At 29.6% G+C, this 20899-nt stretch overlaps 2 protein-coding genes across 3 annotated transcripts in view; both read left to right on the plus strand.

Annotated features, from left to right (window-relative positions):
* LOC127280737 (mucin-4) overlaps positions 1–20899 on the plus strand; it is a 153574-nt gene that overhangs the window by 12231 nt on the left and 120444 nt on the right. The gene's annotated exons all lie outside the window — the stretch shown is intronic.
* LOC127280738 (uncharacterized) lies at positions 12749–16571 on the plus strand. Its single transcript, XM_051303968.1, has 3 exons — positions 12749–13247; positions 14107–14437; positions 14544–16571. Exons 2-3 carry the CDS (start codon positions 14123–14125, stop codon positions 16476–16478), a joined length of 2250 nt encoding a protein of 749 aa, XP_051159925.1. The 5' UTR covers positions 12749–13247; positions 14107–14122; the 3' UTR covers positions 16479–16571.

Genomic DNA, 20899 nt, shown 5'->3' on the forward strand with positions numbered 1-20899 from the left:
ATTTTATTTTGAAAAATTGTTTCTTTTTATTGGTTACACAAAAAATCTTTAGTATCGATAAATGTGGTTTTCAAGATATGAAAAGAAATTTTTTTTTCGAGGTTATTGGTCGATTAGGAACTTAATGCCTACTTGGGTACTCGCAGAAATCAAAGTCCGATTAAAAGCTAATCGACCAATGAACTTTATTTCTTTTCCGTCTCACGTATCACTTGGTGTCATTAATTTAAAAGATTCTTATGCACCTATTTTTAAAACATTTTTAACGTTTACATATTTTAATTAAAAAATAAAATGTGTGAACGTTTACCATTCGTTAATTAGGTTCACTGAAACATTGTTTTTGGTTATAATATCACTTATATCCTAGAGGCATTGGCATGCTTTTGGGGTTTCGTTATTCTATATACATTATGTGCGATATTCGTGGCAATATTACCCTCCAACTCTACTTTGAAATCTGTCATGACCACTATCGGGGCTCGTTTCCATACGATTTACGGTTCTCTTCGAGAACTCTAGATCGTACGGCAACGACTTGCCAATGTGAAAGTTAAACAAAGATGTTACAAGTTATATTTCTACTAATTTTTAAAAAAAGAAAATTTTTATTTTTATTATAAATTTTTTCAACAAACATTAATTTACACTTTTAAATATTTTTTTTTTGTTAGAAATGTATTTTTATATCACAGAAAAAACGTTGGGTAAATTTTGTTGTGGGTAATTTTCACCAATGCTAATTCACATAGACGGTGGCGCCCTCAACTAGGATAAAATTTGTTGCAGGTAATTTTTATACTGATTTTGGGGTAAAAATTCTACTTTTTTTTTTTCGTGCGATACACTGTTTACTAAAAACAAATAACTAACACTTTTTTCCTCAATTTTACATTCTTTTTTTAAATTCCATTTCATGTAATTTTATTTTTATCGCTAAGTAATTTGCTGATCATTCCCTTTTTATTCCTTCCGTTGCATTTAATTAAATGTAATTTTTATTTGACTTGAGTTTAGAAAATGCACAGCCAAAATTGATTTGCATATTGTAAAATTAACCGAATAGAAATATCTAAATAAAATAGAAAAAATAATTTTTTTAAATAGAAAATTAAATTGAAACAATTTCATTTTTATTATAAAACAATAAAACAGCTTTTCTTCTCTCGTCATATTTATTTATCTCCACTAAATAATTACTAAATTCAAGTCCTATTAGAAAATAAATTGTATCGGTTGTATGGGGTGGAAAAAGAAAAGGTATAGAAGTCTTGAAGTTTATCTCTTTGTCATTGGGAGGGGGAAAATCTTGTGTATATGTGTATTGAGTATATCCACATGCGGAAAGATGGACGAAATGGAAAGGTTGAACAAAAAGATAAGAAAAGAAGAAGATAGGTATAGTGGACGGGGGAAGGGGTGGTAGGTGAAGTGAACCTCCACTAAATCGATATTACCATCGCCATCGGCACAATTCCACTTTCGAGTCGAAGCATCAGCTTTCAACTAAAATCTTTTAAGTTCCTTTTTGGAGGCTAAACTTTGGTTTCGAGCTACTGTCGAATTATCATTAACTTCTTCTACCCATGAAATTATGAGAACGCATTGTGTCTATAAAGAAAGAATGCGTTCCTCCTCTCTTTCTATATATCATACACGAAGTGCTGTTAAAAAAAAAAAAAAATCCGATTGGCACGATACTGGTTTTCGACGAAACAAAAAAAAAAAAACTAAAACGAAAAAATCGATAATTTTATTGACGATCGTAAAAGATATATCGCGCGATTTACGGGATAACCAGTATCTATGGAAAGGTCCGACGAAATAGCAGAATGCATATAGCCCCAGATTATTTATCGATGGGGTTCAGTTTAGAGAGCAACCTTATTATTCTTTAAAACCTGTTTTCTTTTTTTTTTTTTTCCTCTTTTGCTTTTTAATGTTTTCATTTGTCATTGAATAATTTATTGTGTGGATATATTTTTTTTTTCTTAAAATTGCTTTTTTTAAAATTAATTTAGAAGAATATTAAAAATCTTTCTATTTATAATTTTTTAAAATCATTCTGTATAAATAACTGTAAATCAGTCTACGATGTTACTCAATCTTTGCTCTCGCGCCCGAGGCGAAATTTCACTCTTTATAATGAGATTTCACTCAGAAAAAAAGGTATAGAGAAAGCTTTTAAATTACGTGAAAATTTGTTATGACACTGTAATATTGAATATTTAAATTCTACATTTTAAAATAATATTTTTATATATGTTATTGGAATTCATTAAATTAAAAAAAAAAAAAAAGAACACTCTGAAAAAAGTTTATAAATTTCTGCATATTTATTTTAATTTGTGAAAATATGCGAGATAGAAAGAGAAAAAAAATGTAAAGGGACGAGACTCTGTCGGAGATTAAAAAGGGAGAGATTGAAAGGGAACCTTTAAACTCTACAATAGCTAACAAAATATTTTTGATCCTATACCTGCTACTTCGTCTAAATCTAGATTTTAGTTTTGTATGTGTGTAAATACATATATATATACGCATATGTATATAAATGCATTTGGCTACGCTGACTGGTCTAAACTAAACTCTTCGACGTTGACAAGTGCCTTTGCATTATCTCTTACACACAGGTGTGAAATGCAGAGTTATACATGCAAAATCGGTTATTAGTGTCATGCACACTCTCGTGACTGAAGAACATCAACTAATGAAGATTTAGTTTGACTTTGTATATACTGCTAATCAACAATCGTTAAACACACATCTGAAACCGATTTTTTTGTTTCGTTTGCTTACATAACTAAAAATAGTGATGAACCAAACAAAAAAGAATTTTGGAAAACCTTAAAAGACAATTTTACAAAAAGTATATTATGCTTCAAATGCACTGTAAAACGAAAGGTATTAATTTAATACCAACTATAGGTACTAAATTGTCATTTGGTTCTATTTTGATACCTAAAATCGGTACTATTTTAGTACTTTCTTTTTACAGTGTGGTAGATAATGAAAATGTAAAAGAATATTGAATAAAAGAAATTTCGTATAGATGTAATTAGGCCATGGAATGTTTTTCATTATATTTTCCAGAGTATATTCTCATTTTAGTGAGAGGGATGAGAGTGTCGAGGAGAGTTTAGGTTAGGCCGTTAGGGATAGCGAGTTGTAAACCTGCCGAGCAGCCGCCCCTGATCCCTGCCATAAACGAAGAGCATTGTACCCAATCCACATCTCTTTTCATCTCTCTCTCTCTCTCTCTTTCGCTCTTTATACGTATGGTTGTATCTCTCTCTCTCTCTTCCTCCTCTTTCTTTCTCCAGGCATGTACATAGTAATATAGTGTAGTTTACACACGTGCAAACGCGCCAAGTCCTACCAAGCAAGCGCAGGTCAACCAAGGACGAACAAAAAAAAAAAAAAAAAGTTACAAGGAACACGAGTTCGCAGGTCGTTGCGCGAAAGAATCTGAAAAATAAAATGAACAACCCACTAATCTTAAAAAAAAATACAATGCCAGAATTCTCTCGCGACACTTGGGATTTTATCCAATTTAGATAAACGGCATCTTCTTTTAATTATCACTGTTCATAATGGTTCGAAAAACTAATGAATTATAATTGTCAAAAAAATGATTATTTTACAGAAAATTCTAAGATATTAAAATAAGCTGCAACGCTTATTATTTTAATCCAATTTTGCTGCAATTAAGCTGCAACGCTTCCTATTTTAATCCATTTTGGTATTAAAATAAGCAAAATTTGATTAAAATAAGAAGCGTTGCAGCTTATTTTAATGCATTTTAATTTTCTGTGAATGCAGAAATTAAGGTATTCACAATTAGAATTAAACAATAAAATGATGAAATGTAAAAAAAAAAAAAAATATGCGCAGGCATAATTTTCTAACCTCAATATAGAAAAAAAAAGCCAAGAGACTGGGTTAGAATTATTTATTATCTATAAGATCTAGGAGCATGCAAATGCAACATTTAGATATGTCAAGGCTGAACTAAGAAGAAAATAATAATTAATCAATGTCACCGAAAATTTCTACTTTTTTTAAATTATCAAAAAGATAACGGGAAACAACACACAATCTTACAAAAATTTCCCAACACATAAAATTAAAAAACATTAAAATAAGCTGTAACGCTTCTTATTTTAATCCAATTTTGCTTATTTTAATACCAAAATGGATTAAAATAAGAAGCGTTGCAACTTATTTTAATGCCTTTTAATTTTCTGTGTTGTTTTTAAATATTATAATTACAATTATAGGAGTATTAAGAAAAGAAGTTAGAAAAGAAAACAGTTTCTTTAAAACTATTATTGTTTTTAATGATTTTAAAATGACCAGTTTCGTTTTTATTTATTTTTTTTTTTTTTTGTTGGTCGCCTAGACTAAACAAATTTCCTTTGGTTCGGTTCGCTTTTGCTGGATCAAAGCAGGTCGGGGTCGCGTTCCAGTTAACTAGCTTGTGCTGTCGTTTCATTGCTTTCCTCGTCACAAGAAGTAACAACGTGCATTATTGGGGAGATAAAAGTGCGTTTACAAGAGGGCAAAAACAAGACCTCGTATTTGATTTTATTCTCAAGTATATATACCTCTTTTTCTCCTTCTATTTTGTAATATTCAGTGTGTAAAATGTTTTGTGTAAAAATATTTCACAATTGTTTTTTTAATAGAAGATTTATTGTAAAATATTTAGTTTTTTTTAAATATATTTTTGGATTGAAATAAATTTTCGACTATTACTCAGTTGCAGTTTAACTTCAGACTCTTAACATTTTCTAAGAAGAAAAAGAGGGATGTGAAACTGAGAGCGTGAAATTCTTTGTACAAACTCTTCTTATTTTTCTCTTTTTTTTATCTTGTTTCGCTTTCACGAATAGAAGAAGGAAAAATTCCGATTCAGTATCTCGGCAGCATGCTTTGTAGACACATGAGATATTTGGCGGACGTCTAATGTCCGCAAGTGATAGACGTGTTTCCTCGACGTCGAGGGGAAGAACCTAACTTCCTTCCCTTTAGCCACAAAGCGGCTTGTATATACCTTAGTGTTATTTACCGAATGTAACGTTGATTTATAGAATCCTCAATGGGAAGCAGTTTATAATAATCGAATTAATAGAGAAGATGAAGAAATATTACCATTAGCAGAGGATATTTTTAGATTAAATTGTAAATTAAATTGATTGTGATTTGGTGTTATTGAATTTTTTTTTTTTTTCAATAAAAGTAAATTAAATTTCCCTTTTTTCTGATTGAATCTTAAAATTTCATTTTCAACTGTGAACTAAATTCAAAGTTTAATAATGCTAACTGGAAATTACGACGCTATCCGCAGTGCAGCCATATCGTCTGTTGGAATTCACCATTGTTACCCTATTATATCCTAGTTAGACCTCAACCTTCATGGCACGTTGAATTATTAGAGAGATACCAGAGAAGAGAATATACTTCACTTTCTGACGCTTCGGTAAAGTGAATTAGATTTTACTTTTTGAATTTCACTTTATTTTGTTTTATTCAATATTAATTTTTATTTTGAAATAATTTCGCATGACAGAATTTAAAGTTGAAATCTAAAATAAATTAATTATAAGCAAAAGAGATTTGTGAATATTTAAAGTTATATTTTAATAAAATAAACAGTTTAACTGAAGATGTTGTCTAAAGATGAGAAAATTCATTGTCAGTATATTTTTCGGGATCCTTTAGTGTTTCATTCTTCTTTAGTGGGTAAAGTAAAATGAAGTTCCTAAGTGGTACGAGCGCAAACAATACAATGTGCCTTCCGGCTTCTAGCACGCGGTGTGTCTCGGTGGAAGATTGTTAAGAGCGAGAGAGAGAGAGAGAGAGAATGAGTAAAAGAGAGAAACAAGACGAAAAATGAGAAAGAAACAATAAGAGGTCGACAAACTACCAAAAGCAGCTTTTTTGTTTATCCTGTTGTCGCGTCTTTCGTGACAAAGTAACACTGACTTTGTAAATATTCGTTTTATATGCAACAACAAGGCAAAATAATCAAACACACAATCGCGCGCCATGTCTGTATATATATATATATATATATATATATATATATATATATATATAAACACTTGGTATTTTCTCATCGAGAAAGTCTTGTCACGCTTGAATAAAACTAAATCGACCTTAGGAAACAAACTTTTTCCACTTCACGCAACATAATCTTTTAAAACAATAATTTTTTTTTTTTATACGGCCTATTTTCGATTAATGTTTTTTTTAAACATTTAATAATTAATAAAAAATTAATTTACTAATTATTTTATTTTTGCTTAAAAAAAATTCAGTGTTTGCAACAAAATTGTTTGGATTAGGCAATTTTGGTTCTTGTAACCAAATTTTGGTTGGCTGAAACAAAGTCGTAGAGTTATCTCAATCAAACATTTGGTTAGGCTAACAAAATTATTTGATTGAACATTTTTAAATTCCAACCAAAATTTGGTTACAACAACAAAATAATTTGGTTAACACAACAAAATAGTTTAGTCTAAAAAACCAATTGATCGTTTGTTGACCTAAGAAAAAAAATTTGGTTGAGCTAATCAAACATTTTTGTTATGCCAACAAAAAATACCCAACCAAATATTTTGGTTGACTCAAACAAATAATTTGGTTGCTTAAATACCAACAAAATTTTTTTTTGTTGGCCCAACCAAATTTTGGTTCCTCTGACTAAACATTTTTCTCAGTGTAAATTCTCCTTTCTTTTATTTCGATCAAAAATGTAAAAATTCAAGGAAAACAAAATTAATTATGTGGCAATTGAGTTTTTTTTTTTTTGTTTAATTGCTGTTAATTTAAATTCAATAATGATAATTACAAATTAAAATTGATCGAAAAGTTGTAAATGTATTATTTATATGTGGTAATATTTACTATACTTTTCTGTATTAAGATATATATATATATGCATAGCGCGAATGTGATTGCCAGCTGTCAGATTCTTTTTATAGCTTGGTTACAAGGGACATTACCACATTTACTCTTTTCTTGGTTCGTGTCTGCGCTTGACCTTGGCGTCTTAAAATGTATTTAATCACGCGCAATGGCGTGGGCAGTAACTTCGTTGTCACATAATATACTAATTCCAATCAACGAGTTAGTATATATATTCATATAGTTTACTGATAAGCTTCGTAACCTTGCTCATATAATATAGTTCCTCGAAATATGTTTATTTAGCTATGATTTTGTTCAGAAAATTGCTTTTTTATTATTAGCAATAGTAATTATTTTATTATTAGTAATTAATAATTAATTCAAATTTTTGATTAAAAAAAAAAATAGAATGATTCATTGAGACTAGAATTTAAATCACAAGTATAATTATTGTTGTATGAGCACGATTGTGTGTGTCTCTTTTTTTTTTAGTCCCCAGTGGTATCGTGTTATCATGACGCGATGCATAAAGCCGTATATACGATAAGTACTTTGATAACGAGGCGTCTAATTACAGGACGCATCTTGTTGAATTGATAATTTAATGTTTAACGCACGTATATATTGTAAAAAGTAATATACAAAATTATTTTCAATCAATTTATGATGAATAATGTATAACTCTATTTTTTTTTTTTTTGATTTAATTTTTTTTTTGAAGAAAAATAAAGTTGGCGTTAATTTGTAATTATAAATGCTTGAGATATTCGCATACGGGATACCTTGAATAATTGAAATAGTAGGCGCGGCACACATTTTCAGAAACAACTCTCGAGGGGATTCCTTTCCGCTATTAAGTAGATCGTTGTTGCTCTCTCTCTCTCTCTCTTTCTCTCTAAGTATATTGGACACGCGCTTTACCAACTGGATAGAGATCGATGAAAGGTTAAGTCGTTTCTTGCGTGTATTCAAAAGACTCATAATATAGCTATATATATATTTTATAATCATTATATATACCTATAGAGTTTATACGATTTTCCCTAAGGAAAAATTCATCTTTCATTGATCATGTTGTAAACTAATAACACACATTTTATTCTCGTATATATAATCAGTTATTATATATATTTAGTTTGAGAAATCGTTATTTCTGATTATTTCTATTTATAACTGTTGAAAGAAAGTGGAAGTATTTATGGAAAGTTATAATATAAGTATAAATATAGATTTACGAAAGTTTTTTAAATACTATTTAAAAAAATTGGAAATTTTTTTTTTTTATTCCGTGATTCAGGACAGGTGGTTACTAATTTCTATTTCAAATCTCAATTAAACGATGTATTCAATTCGATCTGTTATAATTTCCTATAATTAAATAAGCCGTAATCCGAAGTTAGTTGATATCGATTTTCTGTGTGGAAAATTGTTTCTGTCTCTGGAATTATAATGTGGATTATCCGATATGAAAAAAAAAGAAGTGCTTTGGAATTTAGATAATTAGAAATGTAATTCAGTGATTCTTATTTCTGATGAAAAATTTAGAAATATATTTCGAGAAAGTATATTTTTTAAGTCAAGTATACATATAATACATGAAAGGTCCATTGTAGATTGTTGGGGGTATATATAAGTAATATAAGTTCGTCGTTAGTAGTTTCTCACACCTTCTTCATCAATGGTAAGTATAATGAGTCGGCAAAGTTCCGCTCCTGTGCACAATAGATAATTCACGTACGTGACACACATATTTTGCCGCGCGGTATATACACACACACATAAATAACACAATACATTGACACGTTGACTATTGTTCGTACGCGTGCAAGTGGCTATCGTGTTTACAACTACACACGCGTGTAATATACCAAAAGAGAGTTTGAACATCCCATTTTTTTTTTATTCATGTTTCGGTCTCTATCCCTTTTTTTCATATTCTTTCTTCTCCTTTGAATACGTATGTGATCCTTTATTGTAAACAACATTTCTTCATGCGCCACAAACACGTGTCAATGAAGTGGGATAATTTTTTTTTTTTCAAACCAAAAGTTACCAATGATGGTTTATATTTAAAATTAGAAATTTTGAACGGATCCGATCAGGACAATTTAGGGCCTGATGTGGCGCCACTCTCTAAATTTAAATCAGCTAAAATCCGCTGATTGGCAGCGAATAGTCGCTGATTGAAAAAGCTATAAGTATGCAGCTGCGAATTAGCGACTAACAACTATGTATTTCAATCAGCGGAATACTCCATTTTAAAAATGAATTTATCTTTCGACGAAAATGACCGACGTTCGCCGATTCGTGTTTCGCTATGTTATTAGATCCGCTGATTTGCAGTGAAAATTTTATTCGCTGATTCAAACAGTGAAAATTTAGCTAATTCAAATTTAGAGAGGAGATCGGATTATTTATTATTATTGTAATAATTAGTAAATTATATTGATATTTTATCGGAAGTATCAAAAAGTGTACTCTACTCACTGTGGTGTTAATTAACGCAAGAGATCAATATAATTACTAAATTACGACAAATTATAGCATATTAGTTGAAACGTGAAGTTAAGACAAGTTTAAAAAAGAAAAAAAAAAGTGAAGTTACTACCTGCTATTCAGCAGACCTCCCTCTTTGTGAGTAGAGAAAGAGTGCATATGCAAACCCGCGTAGATTCTACATAGCTACATTATGTACTAAGAGCGCACCGACACATGGCCATTGCACGTGTGCACAAGTGGAGGCACGCAAGCGCTCTAATGTGCATCAGAGTGCCACATGGCCGCCACCTTGGCAATGCGTTGACCCTAAAGTAGCTCTTTCTCTCTCTCTCTCTCTCTCTCTCTCTCTCTCTCTCTCTCTCTCTCTCTCTCTCTCTCTCTCTCTCTCTCTCTCTCTCTCTCTTTTTCTGTGCTTCGGGACTATGTTCTCCTCTTATATATATATACATGCAAAAATATCTATATTTTGTTATGAACACGTGTGTGACGATTAGTGTGTATATATATATATATAATTATGTGTGTTCAAAGCAAGAGGAATTAGATGGTTGCGCCAATTTATGTGCTATTATATGTCGAATTATAGAGCCGGGGGGGTTTCTCAAGGGGAGTGTCAATGATACCCGATCGCCGCAAAATGCCGAGAGTCACTTTGTTACTTTTGAGTTAGGGTTTATTTATATTTCGCACATGAACGATTACCAACGTCAATTTTGATTTGATTGAAATACCAAATATTTGGCTACGTATAATAATTTTTTTTCTTCTATATTTCTTCTTCTTAATACTATTACTATCTTTTTTAATATTACTATTATTGTTAATATTAACAGTAATAAATATAATAATAATACTACAAAATAGTAAATAGTAGTACTTCCTTTTTGTCAATATTTTAAGTGATTGTAAAAAAAATATTTTTGTACTTAACTGTTTCTTTTTTTTTTTTTTTTTTTTTTAACTTGCATTACACAACAAAGTTGTTGCACAGTGCGCATCTTGCGTAACAATTTCAACATGTTTCTTCCGTTGGTATAAGTATGATTCTTTAAAAGTTTTTTTTTTTTTTTTTTTTTTTTTATTCACTATCGACAATATATGAGAAGCACGTACATAATAGTTGATAAATATATACCTATATATATATCGCACCAATACGATTTCGTTATATTAAATGATGAAATATAATTTTTAAAAAAGAGTATAAAATTAGTGGCATCATTTTTTTTTATACATAATTTTCTTTGTATGTCATGATTTACTGAATTATTTATGTTAATTAATGAATTTTTATTTTTTTTTTTGTTTCAGGTGAGAATACAGTTTTTTCATAGATGTTTATTTGCCGTGAGTAAAGCATAAAATTTTTTTTTTTTACATTTGGATATGAATCCTCGAAAAAGTTTTAATTTAGTGTGATATATGTATAATTAAGATGAAATGATATAAGTGAAAAGTGCATTTGGTATTCTTAGTATGCGATATGACCTTCCCACTTCCGTCTCTTGTTATACACGATAATGTGTACAAGTAACACATTTGTTGATCAACGCATGTGGTTATATATATATATATATATATATATATATATATATATATATATGTGACGCTCCACGGTGAAAGGGTGCTTAGCTGTTTTTGACAGAAATAAACTTTGCAGTAAAAATAAATAAAAGCGATTAGTTTAAGGTACAAACTATTATTATTTAATTATTTATTAGATGTAATATTTTTAGTAAAAAATGCTTTTAATGTTAAATAATCAAAAATAAATCTTTAATAAAGCAAAAACTACCATGAACATAACCTAAAATTTTAAGCAGCTAAGCACCCTTTCACCGTGGAGCGTCACATATATATATATAATTATATATAAATATATACATTCGGCATGTAATTGTGGCTGTTCTACTTGTAAATGCGTAGAGTCACACAGTCACGTAAACTGTATTAGGTGAAAGGCATCGATCCGTGATTGACGGGAATGTTTACCTCCATTTTGCTTTTGTATTCGGCGCTGCTGAATTGTATACAGTTGCAAAGCTTCGCCTCTCAATCAACTCTCCATGGGAGGGAGAGGGAGGATTTCATGAATATTCGACCGTGAGACAACTACGATGTATTCAGCCACCCCTATGGCAAAGGGTAGCATTCCCCTTTCTCTCTCTCTCATTCACTCTCTCTTTTTTCCTTATCGTTCAACATCCATATCACCACACATACACTCTCATAATATTGCTTTAAATTTCATATTCAAAATGTTTCTTTATTCTCTAAATTTAAATTAGTTAAAAATACTTAATTTGATAGTTAATTACTAGAATTTATTAGTTAAAAATAACAAATAATTACACTTAAAATTAACTATTTAAATTTAGTATTACTAAGTTTAGTAAAAATCATCATGCTATTTTAAACTATACTTGTTTTTATCAATTAAAGTTTTTTTCGGTGAAATTTAATTCACTTTCAGGTTATGTATAATTAAAATTTCTGGTAATTTTAATTTAACTGAGTTAAAAAATATTAAATTTAATAGTTTAAAATTATTTTTCTATTGAAGATTAGTTTCTTTTTAGTAATAATTAGTTATTTTTTTACTAATTTATATTTAGAGAGTATAATAGAAAATTTTATTCTTGAATTTTTTTTTACATTCTCAATAATATAAATTGAGGAAGGTATTTTATTTTATATGAAAAATTCATGTCTATTAGCACGTATATTTTTAGATTAATGGGTTAATTTTCATATTGGTCAGAGTTAAGTTGTCATCATTTTGAGGTTCGTGTTATAAATAACAAGTATATAGGAATAGAGCAGAAATGAATTGAATTCTTAATATGTTTTGATATAATAATAGAAATGGATTCGATATATATATATATATATATATATATATATATATATATATATATATATATATATATATATATATATATATATATAAAAATCTCTCTATTTGAACGACCAATAAAAAATTTAACTTTTTTCTTCTGAACTTGTAGTAAAATTTAACTAAAACAGGGTGTCTAACGGTCAGGGAAAAGTCAAGGAATTTCAGAAAATTTCATTCAAAGTCAGGGAAATTTCTATAAATTTCTACAAAAATTAAAATCTTTTGTGAATTTAAAAATGTTTTAATCTAAAAAAAAAAACGAATGGTTTTTATTATCATTTGTTACTACCATTAAAAATTAATTTATTGTTAAATATGTCAGTAACGATATTTTTGTCCAAAGAAAGCAGAAGTAAGGTTATTAAAAAGTCAGGGAAAAATAAAAAAATGTCAGGGAGGAGTCAGGGAATTTTTTTCTCAATCCTTGTTCAGGGTGGCCACCTGACCTGGAAACCTGGAAAACCTGGAATTGGACGTGAATTTTGTTAAACCTTGAAAAAACCTGGAATTGGACGTGAATTTTTTTCAAAACCTTGAATTTTAATTCCCAACTGAAATTTAATTGATATTCGTGAACGAGTTTTCCGGAAAATGTGGTTAGGTCCGATCTATTTAACATAAAGCTTTTATCACATTCCTACAATTTCTATGCGCATCATTAAGTTGTCTGCTTTCTGTTCGTCCTAATCTTTAAGCCAATCAATTTTCGATATGACTATTCTGAAAGAAATTCACAGGTGGATCCCCGATCCGTGCCTGTCTCATAATTGAGTCTTCTAATACCCCAACTCTGCATAAACATTCTATGGGTAGAACGTGAACATGCAACTATCTTTTTACTACAGTATTTGTTTGACAAAAACGAAATAAGTTCGATCTCAGAGTTTTTAGTGAAAATGTAAAGTTTTTTTTAGATAATACGCCAGTTACTGTGGTAAGTACTACCTATTATATAATGCACGCATTATTATTAAATTGATAACTACAAAAGTCGCGAACAGTTAACAATAAATTTTATTTTTTAACATTCTCATTGCATCAGAAAGTGTTATTTTAATTATAAATTTGTCTTTATAGATTGTTTTACAATCTATTAAATTTATATTATTATGTAGTTAATTACAAGAAAAATGTTTCGAATGTATATTTCTAGTATATTTCTGACGCATTTTGAGGTTATGTTTGTATCTGACAGATCTCTCAATCTTAGGATTCGTGTTTACGATATTTTCAAGTTTAAAAATTTATGTATAAGTTTATCAACAAATATATAATTGAAATTAATAAAGTTTTTTAATCATTTACATGAATTGTTTGTTGAATTACGTTAACAATATTTTCAAAAATTAATATTCAAATTACGATTGTAAAATAACTTTTATAAAAAATACAAAATATTCAATAATTATTATTCAACAGCAAATTTTGAGTAATAATAATTTTTTTCAAAATTGCACAACTGGATATTTTTAAATTCTACTTTGAGGTTATGCCATGAGATTTAATCTCTCTTTAAAATAAATCAATTGGATTTAGGGAAACTTACAAGCTGTTTTTTTATAACTTTTTCTCTGTGAAATATGTGTTATTAAAATTAATTAAGAATGAATATATATTAAGTGAACAATTTAAAAAATAATTAAAACATTGTAAATGTTAATATTATTGTTTACGCTTTTTTTTACTTCGGACAACAGATTGCTAGTAATTTTTTCATACATCTCACTTCTTAAGCATAAGGTTAAACTTTTTTTAGGAGAAACATTATTAAATAAATTGTTATATTTTTTCAGATTTACAATTGTAGCAATGCCTCGCCAGCACTCGACATCTGTTTTTCAAGAGCAGTGGCTTACTGATCCGTTATTTATTAATTGGTTAAAAAAAAGTGCCAAAGATGGTCAATATGCGTATTGCTTTTTATGTTTAAAAGACATATCTGTATATAATATGGGTCGACAGAGTCTCCTAAGCCATATGAAAAGTAAAAAACACAAAGAAAAACTTTTAGTAATGCAAAAGACTGTCGATATTCGAGCGCAACTGTCATCTCCCAAATCCACATCAGAAAATTACATACCAGAGCCTATTCCTCAAGCAAATGATTCTGAAAAGTCATTTCAGGTTTGATTTTACATTAATTTTAATCTCATTATGGTTTAAATTAGCGACATGTTGTATTTGCAAATTGTTAATAGCAATATTTATCTATATGTATTTTTTTGTTAAGGAACCTGTAGTGACGAAGAAAGCCGAAGTCCGTGGGATAAAAGCGCATCTTCTTAAAGAGAATGTCACAACAGCAGAGATTATTTTGTGCCTGCAATCTGTAATCACTCATAAGTCGATGAGAACTGCTGCTAAGGATGTTTCTTTATTTAAGATGATATTTTCTGACAGCGAAATAGCTCAGAAACTTCAGCTCCAAAGGACAAAAATTGGTTATACCATCGTTTTCGGCATAGCTCCTTATTTTAAGGAAGAATTGAATAAGGTCTTACTTAACTGCCCTCGCTTCGTGATTGGCTTTGATGAGTCATTAAATAAAGTATGCCAGCAACAACAAATGGACATAAATGTGAGGTATTGGGATGATCAGACGAATCAAGTGTGCACCAGGTATTTGACTTCAGCCTTTCTAGGAAGTACTAAAGCTGTCGATTTGTTAAAAGCATTTTTAGAGGCTTTGAAACCGTTAAATGTGCAACTAATATTACAAATATCGATGGACGGTCCGAATGTAAATTTAAAGTTTCTAAAAGATCTAAAAGTATATTTGAAAAATTGTGAATGCGATACAGTTTTGCTGGAGTTGGGAAGCTGTGGTATTCACACTTGTCATAATGGCTTCAAAGCTGGATTTAGCGCTACTGATTGGGATATTGTAAAGTTTTTAAGAGGATTGTACAATGTTTTCAAAGATGTGCCTTCACGAAGAGCTTTGTACACGTGTTATACAAATTCCAGTATTTTCCCTATGAAGTTCTGTTCTATTAGATGGTTAGAAAATGCTGACGTAGCGCAAAGAGCTCTTGACATGTTGCCTCATGTACAAACATTTATTAAGACCGCTGAGAATGAAAAAACGCAACCATCTTCAGCTAGTTATAAAAAGGTAACAGAGTGCATGCAAGATCCAATGATTGGTCCGAAATTAGCATTCTTTAAAACGATTGCAACAGATGTGGAGCCATTTCTTCGAGAATTCCAGTCCGATTGGCCACTTGCACCATTTTTATACTCAGCTTTACATGCTTTGCTTGAGAAGATCATGGATCGCTTTGTAAAACCATCGTGTATTCGACCAGACGTCGACGTTTATAAACAAGAAAATCTTATTCATTCACAGAAAATCGAAATTGGATTTGAATCATTAAAAGAAATCAAGAAGTGCAGAAAACGCGTGACCGATTTGGAGATTGCTGTTTTTCGTCGAGATTGTAGAAGGATATTGCAAAAATTTGTTTCAAAAATCAATGAGCGTTCTCCACTTAAATTCAAGCTAACAGAAGCCATAAGTTCTCTTGATCCAGTCATCTTTTTGAAACCCGAAGGAAAAGAGCGATTTCAAAAACTCCTGCACATATTACATGATAATAACTGGATTCATTCTGCGACTGCTGATACGGCACTTCATCAGTACAAAGAATTATGTTCATCAATGACTGTAATTGAGGAATGCAAAATTTTCAACAGAAAAAAGGAAAGATTAGATTCTTTTTGGATGAGGCATGTGCTTAATAACGACAGAGAATACCATGATTTTAAAATCGTTTTAGAAACGACACTCATTCTTTCTCATGGTAACGCGAACATCGAGCGAGGATTTTCCATCAACGCTGAAAGTATTTTCGAAAATATGACGCAAGAAACTCTTGTAGCGAATAGGATAATCTATGACGCGGTAAATGCTTTGGGTGGAATCAATAAGGTTCCAATTACTAAATCATTAATTCACGCTGCTCGAAACGCCAATAAATTGTACAAAGAAGCCTTGCAACGTAAAAAAAAAACATCTGATGATGAATCACAGGAACTCCTTAAATTAAAAGAAAATTCTTTCCTAATAAAAAATTTAGAAAACGAAAAAAGTAAAGTTTTAAAAGACGCTGAAAAAGCTGCACAAGTTTTGGATAAAAAAATCGAAGTTATAAAAAGTAAATAGTCTCTGAATATATGTATGTTAAAACAAGGAAACTGATCCAAAGATCTCGTATTTTTTTTTTCGTTATGTATATGATCTACTCTTTTAAATGTTAATAAGAAGTTAAAAAAAAGTTTATTTAATTTTAAAATATTTAAAAATTGTTTTAAAACAAACAATATATTGCTTTAATTAATAATAATTAACATTTATATAAATAAAGTGCTAAATAAAGAACTATTTTCAAAACCTTGAAAATTTCTCAAAAACCTGGAAAAAACCTGGAAATGACCTGGAATTTTATCCGCGAGATTTAGTGGCCACCCTGCATTGTTAGACACCCTATAAAAGTATAGAATTTATTTTTACTCACAAATTAATAAAGTTTAACTAAAGCAAAAAAAAAGTCAGCTACTAATTTCAACTACAGTTCAAATTTTTACTAATTCTTATTTATTGAAATTTATAAAAATTAACTTTATTTCTAATAAAAAATTAGTTAAATAATAATTATAATTAATTACTAATCAAAGTTAGAATAATTAATCATAAGTAAAAAGTTTATAATTTTTAATTGAAAATTAACAAAAAAAATAGTCAAATTGAACTAAATTTATTAATTAGTTACCATTTGTTATATAACTAATATGTCAAAACTGAATTTAACAATTAGATTTTTAACTAAAATATTAAAAATTTTTTTACTGTATTTGCATCAGTGACTGTTTTTTCTTTGTTATTCTTTATTTAAAACTAATTCAAATTTTGGAGAGTTTTAAAATTGTATGTATTTAAAATCGAATTGAATATTATTTAAAGAGATATATACAAAAGTAGATTGCGTGACATTTTTTTTTCCTGTAACGTTTGTTGAAAGAAAAAAAAAATTCATTGAAATATTTATTTCTCTGGGAAAAGTACATAAATATGTATAAGTTAAACAAATTTTTGAGGAAAGCGGGAAAATATTTTTGGATAATGGATTTTAGGGGTGGAGTCGATGAGATTCTTGTGTAGCTTTGAGGGTAGAGGAGGGGAAATCGGACGGTTATGCATGCACGTACCGGTGCATTCCTACTCGTGGTGGACCTCCAGAACCAGCATAGCGCTAAGGTCATCGACTCGTTAGTGGACGACGCTCATGTATATATATATATATATATATATATATACACAAACACACGTTTGTGCTCGTTCACCAAGTAGTACACAGGGAGCGAGTGCCTCACTCGATGCACCGCACACTACCATGCCCATGCAACACGTGCTCACCCTTACTCAGCAGATTCTCTCTCTCTCCCTCCCCCCCTTTCACCCTTTCATCCCCTCGACCCCGACACACCCTCATCCTCCTTTTAAAGTTCTACTCGCTTTCCCTCCCATTCTTTCTGAATGTTGCCACACGATTTCATCTGGTCAATAGAATTTTGCTTTTCTTTTTTTATTTTTATTTTTTTAATATTCTTCATTTTAGAGATAAAACTTTAAAGTAGCTTCACATACTCTCTAAATATGAATATAGCAGAAAATAACTAGAAAAGAAAACTAATAGTTTTTGTTTAGTATTGATTATAATAATTAATTTATGAATAAAAAATTAATTAATATTACTTATAATATCTAGATATGGTGTAGTTTTTTTGTGTTGCTAATATTATTTCTGTGACTATATAATTAAATGATCGTGAAACAATTGTAAATTTGCTCTGGATTGGAAGTTTGTTTTTTTTAAATAAAAATAAATTTTAATCATTTCATTCCTTCTTTTCTTACTCGCATATTTATCGTGTTGAATTTTTCATATTTACTATAGTTTGACGATATCGAGTGTTGAAAAAACAAGATCAATTTTAAGATATATATATATGTATATATAACGTTACACACGAGTATATTACAATTTTTTTTCTATATTTTTATTTTGTGTACTCACATTTGAAGGCTGACACGTGTGGAAAAACCCGGGGGTGAAAAAATTGAAATTGATCCCGGAAAAATACGTTTGAGATATATATATATATATATATATATATATATATATATATATATATATATATATATATATATATGAATGTAATTTATTTTGCAATGTGAGAGAAAAACATTGAAACTTTTATTAACAAATGTTACTGCTTTTTTTATATAAACTGCTGTATAAAAGTATCAATAAGTTTAAAATTTTTGACTTAACAGAAAGTATAAATGTTTTGTTAATATAATAGTTAAATTTCTTTATCTTTTTTTGTAAGGAAATTTTTATAAAATCGATATAATTGATTTGCAATATTAGTGTATTGCTTTTTTTTTTAAGTAAAATTTCTCGGATAACAAAATATTTGAATGGAACTGTTTATGAAAGTAATGCTAAAAGATGAGCTCAAGTTGGCTATAATTTTACCAACATTGGAGCTGAATAGTAAGAGATCGGTGAATAGACTTTTTTTTTCTATTTCTAAGGCGAAATTTAACATCCACAGGGATTCACTTTATTTCTTAAGTTGGATTTCAGTTTTCGTTGAGGTTTCTAAAAGGAAATCTGAGAGAGATAGAGAGGTGGGGGGGGGAGACTGAAAGAATTCCTGCTGAGAGAGAGAGAAAGAGAGATTAACGAGCGTCGCGCGTCGAAGGAGAAATAACGAGAAACCGCAATTGTAACGAGTACCACGGACTTACTTTTCTATTAATATTCTACATTTTCCTCTCCTTCCGAGTAGACCATTAACAATGTCAAATTCCATGTTATTTACTTTATATATATATATTCGTTTTAATAGAGCTATCATTTATTTATTTAGTCTTCTTTTTTTTCCAATAAAAGAATATCCTATTGAATTCGAATTCAATTGCCATAAATTTTAGAGTGAAATGATCCCAATGCGATTTTTGTGAAAAAGTAGGGATAAAAGATTTTATATTTGCTGACGTAAGTTGAAAGAAAGATTCTTGAAAATCATATAATATATAATATGCATCTCAACCAAGTAGAAGAATTATTATATTAATAATAATTATATAATTAATTTACAATTATAATTAAAGAAATTTAGAGAGAATCTTACAAATTAAATATTAATATACTATAAATAAAATTATAATTTTAATTAAAAATCAGTCAATATTTAGACTAATATCATTTTATCAAATGTATATATATATATATATATATATATTATTTAAAGTCATTTTACTTTTGGTTGGCCTTCTCGTCATTCGAATAAGTTTCTTGGTTGGCAGTGATCCACTGAAAAGCTCTTGCATAAAGACCAAACAATGGATAAATATAGAAGGGAGTCTCTCTCTTTCTCTTCTGTACATATATATATATATATCACTAGTTTGTGTAAGAGACAAGCAGGCACATTGCACGCATACGCTATATAATGACACGATAATTAGAAAGCAAGGACAGACAAGTGTGTTTTCAACAAAATGATGACGTATTATAGTGATGTGTTCGAACGCGCGCGTCTCTTTCATTTTTTTTTTTTTTTGCATCTCATGTATTTGCGAATTGTGTAGATGGAAAAAAATCAGTCGGAGAAGTACCGGCATAGCGTCTCCATTAGTGTATTTCAAGGCTGTTATATTAATTTTCATAACGATTACTATGGCAGCGGTTGCTATGCTAACAGTTACCTATAACAACCGTTTACATAGCAACGGTTACTATAGTAACTGTTTCCATAGCAACGGTTGCTGTGTTACCAGTTACTTAGCAACCGTTAGCACAGCAACGGTTACTATAGCAATTATTTCCATAATATAAAGTTATTTGGATATTTCAGTCACTATAAGTGAACGCAGTTTTATGATTAATAGAAGAAAATATAAATTAAAAAAAAAATCAGTCGGAGAAGCACCGGCATAATGTCTCCTGTATTTCAAGACTGTTATATTAATTTTGATAACGGTTACTATGACAGCGGTTGCTATGCTACCAGTTACCTATAACAACCGTTTCCATAGCAACGGTTGCTGTGTTACCAGTTACTTATCAACTATTTCCATAATATAAAGTTATTTGGATATTTCAGTCACTATAAGTGAACGCAGTTTTATGATTAATAGAAGAAAATATAAATTAAAAAAAAATCCAGTCGGAGAAGCAACGCTTACACTAAATTTCTTGTGTCTGTTATATTAATTGAAATATTAATAGTAACAGAGTAAGCGCAGTAGCATAGCAACTGTTGTCATATATAGTAACAGTAACCGTTACTAGGTAACTGGTAGCTTAGCAACCGTTACTATGCTAACAGTTACTAGAGGTAATCTGTATCATAGCAACCGTTGCTATACAAAATTGAATTCTTTGAATTTTTCTTATTCTTTCTTTTTTATATATACACACGTAAAGAAAAAAAACCCCCCACTGTTAATATACATATAATACTTTCGTTGCAAGAGCTATATCCTATGTAGAACGATCCTCCCGCGGTACA

This window comes from Leptopilina boulardi, unplaced genomic scaffold (genome assembly GCF_019393585.1).
Source record: "Leptopilina boulardi isolate dan_hultmark-lab unplaced genomic scaffold, ZJU_Lbou_2.1 LbouV2_249, whole genome shotgun sequence".
Classification (NCBI taxonomy): domain Eukaryota; kingdom Metazoa; phylum Arthropoda; class Insecta; order Hymenoptera; family Figitidae; genus Leptopilina; species Leptopilina boulardi.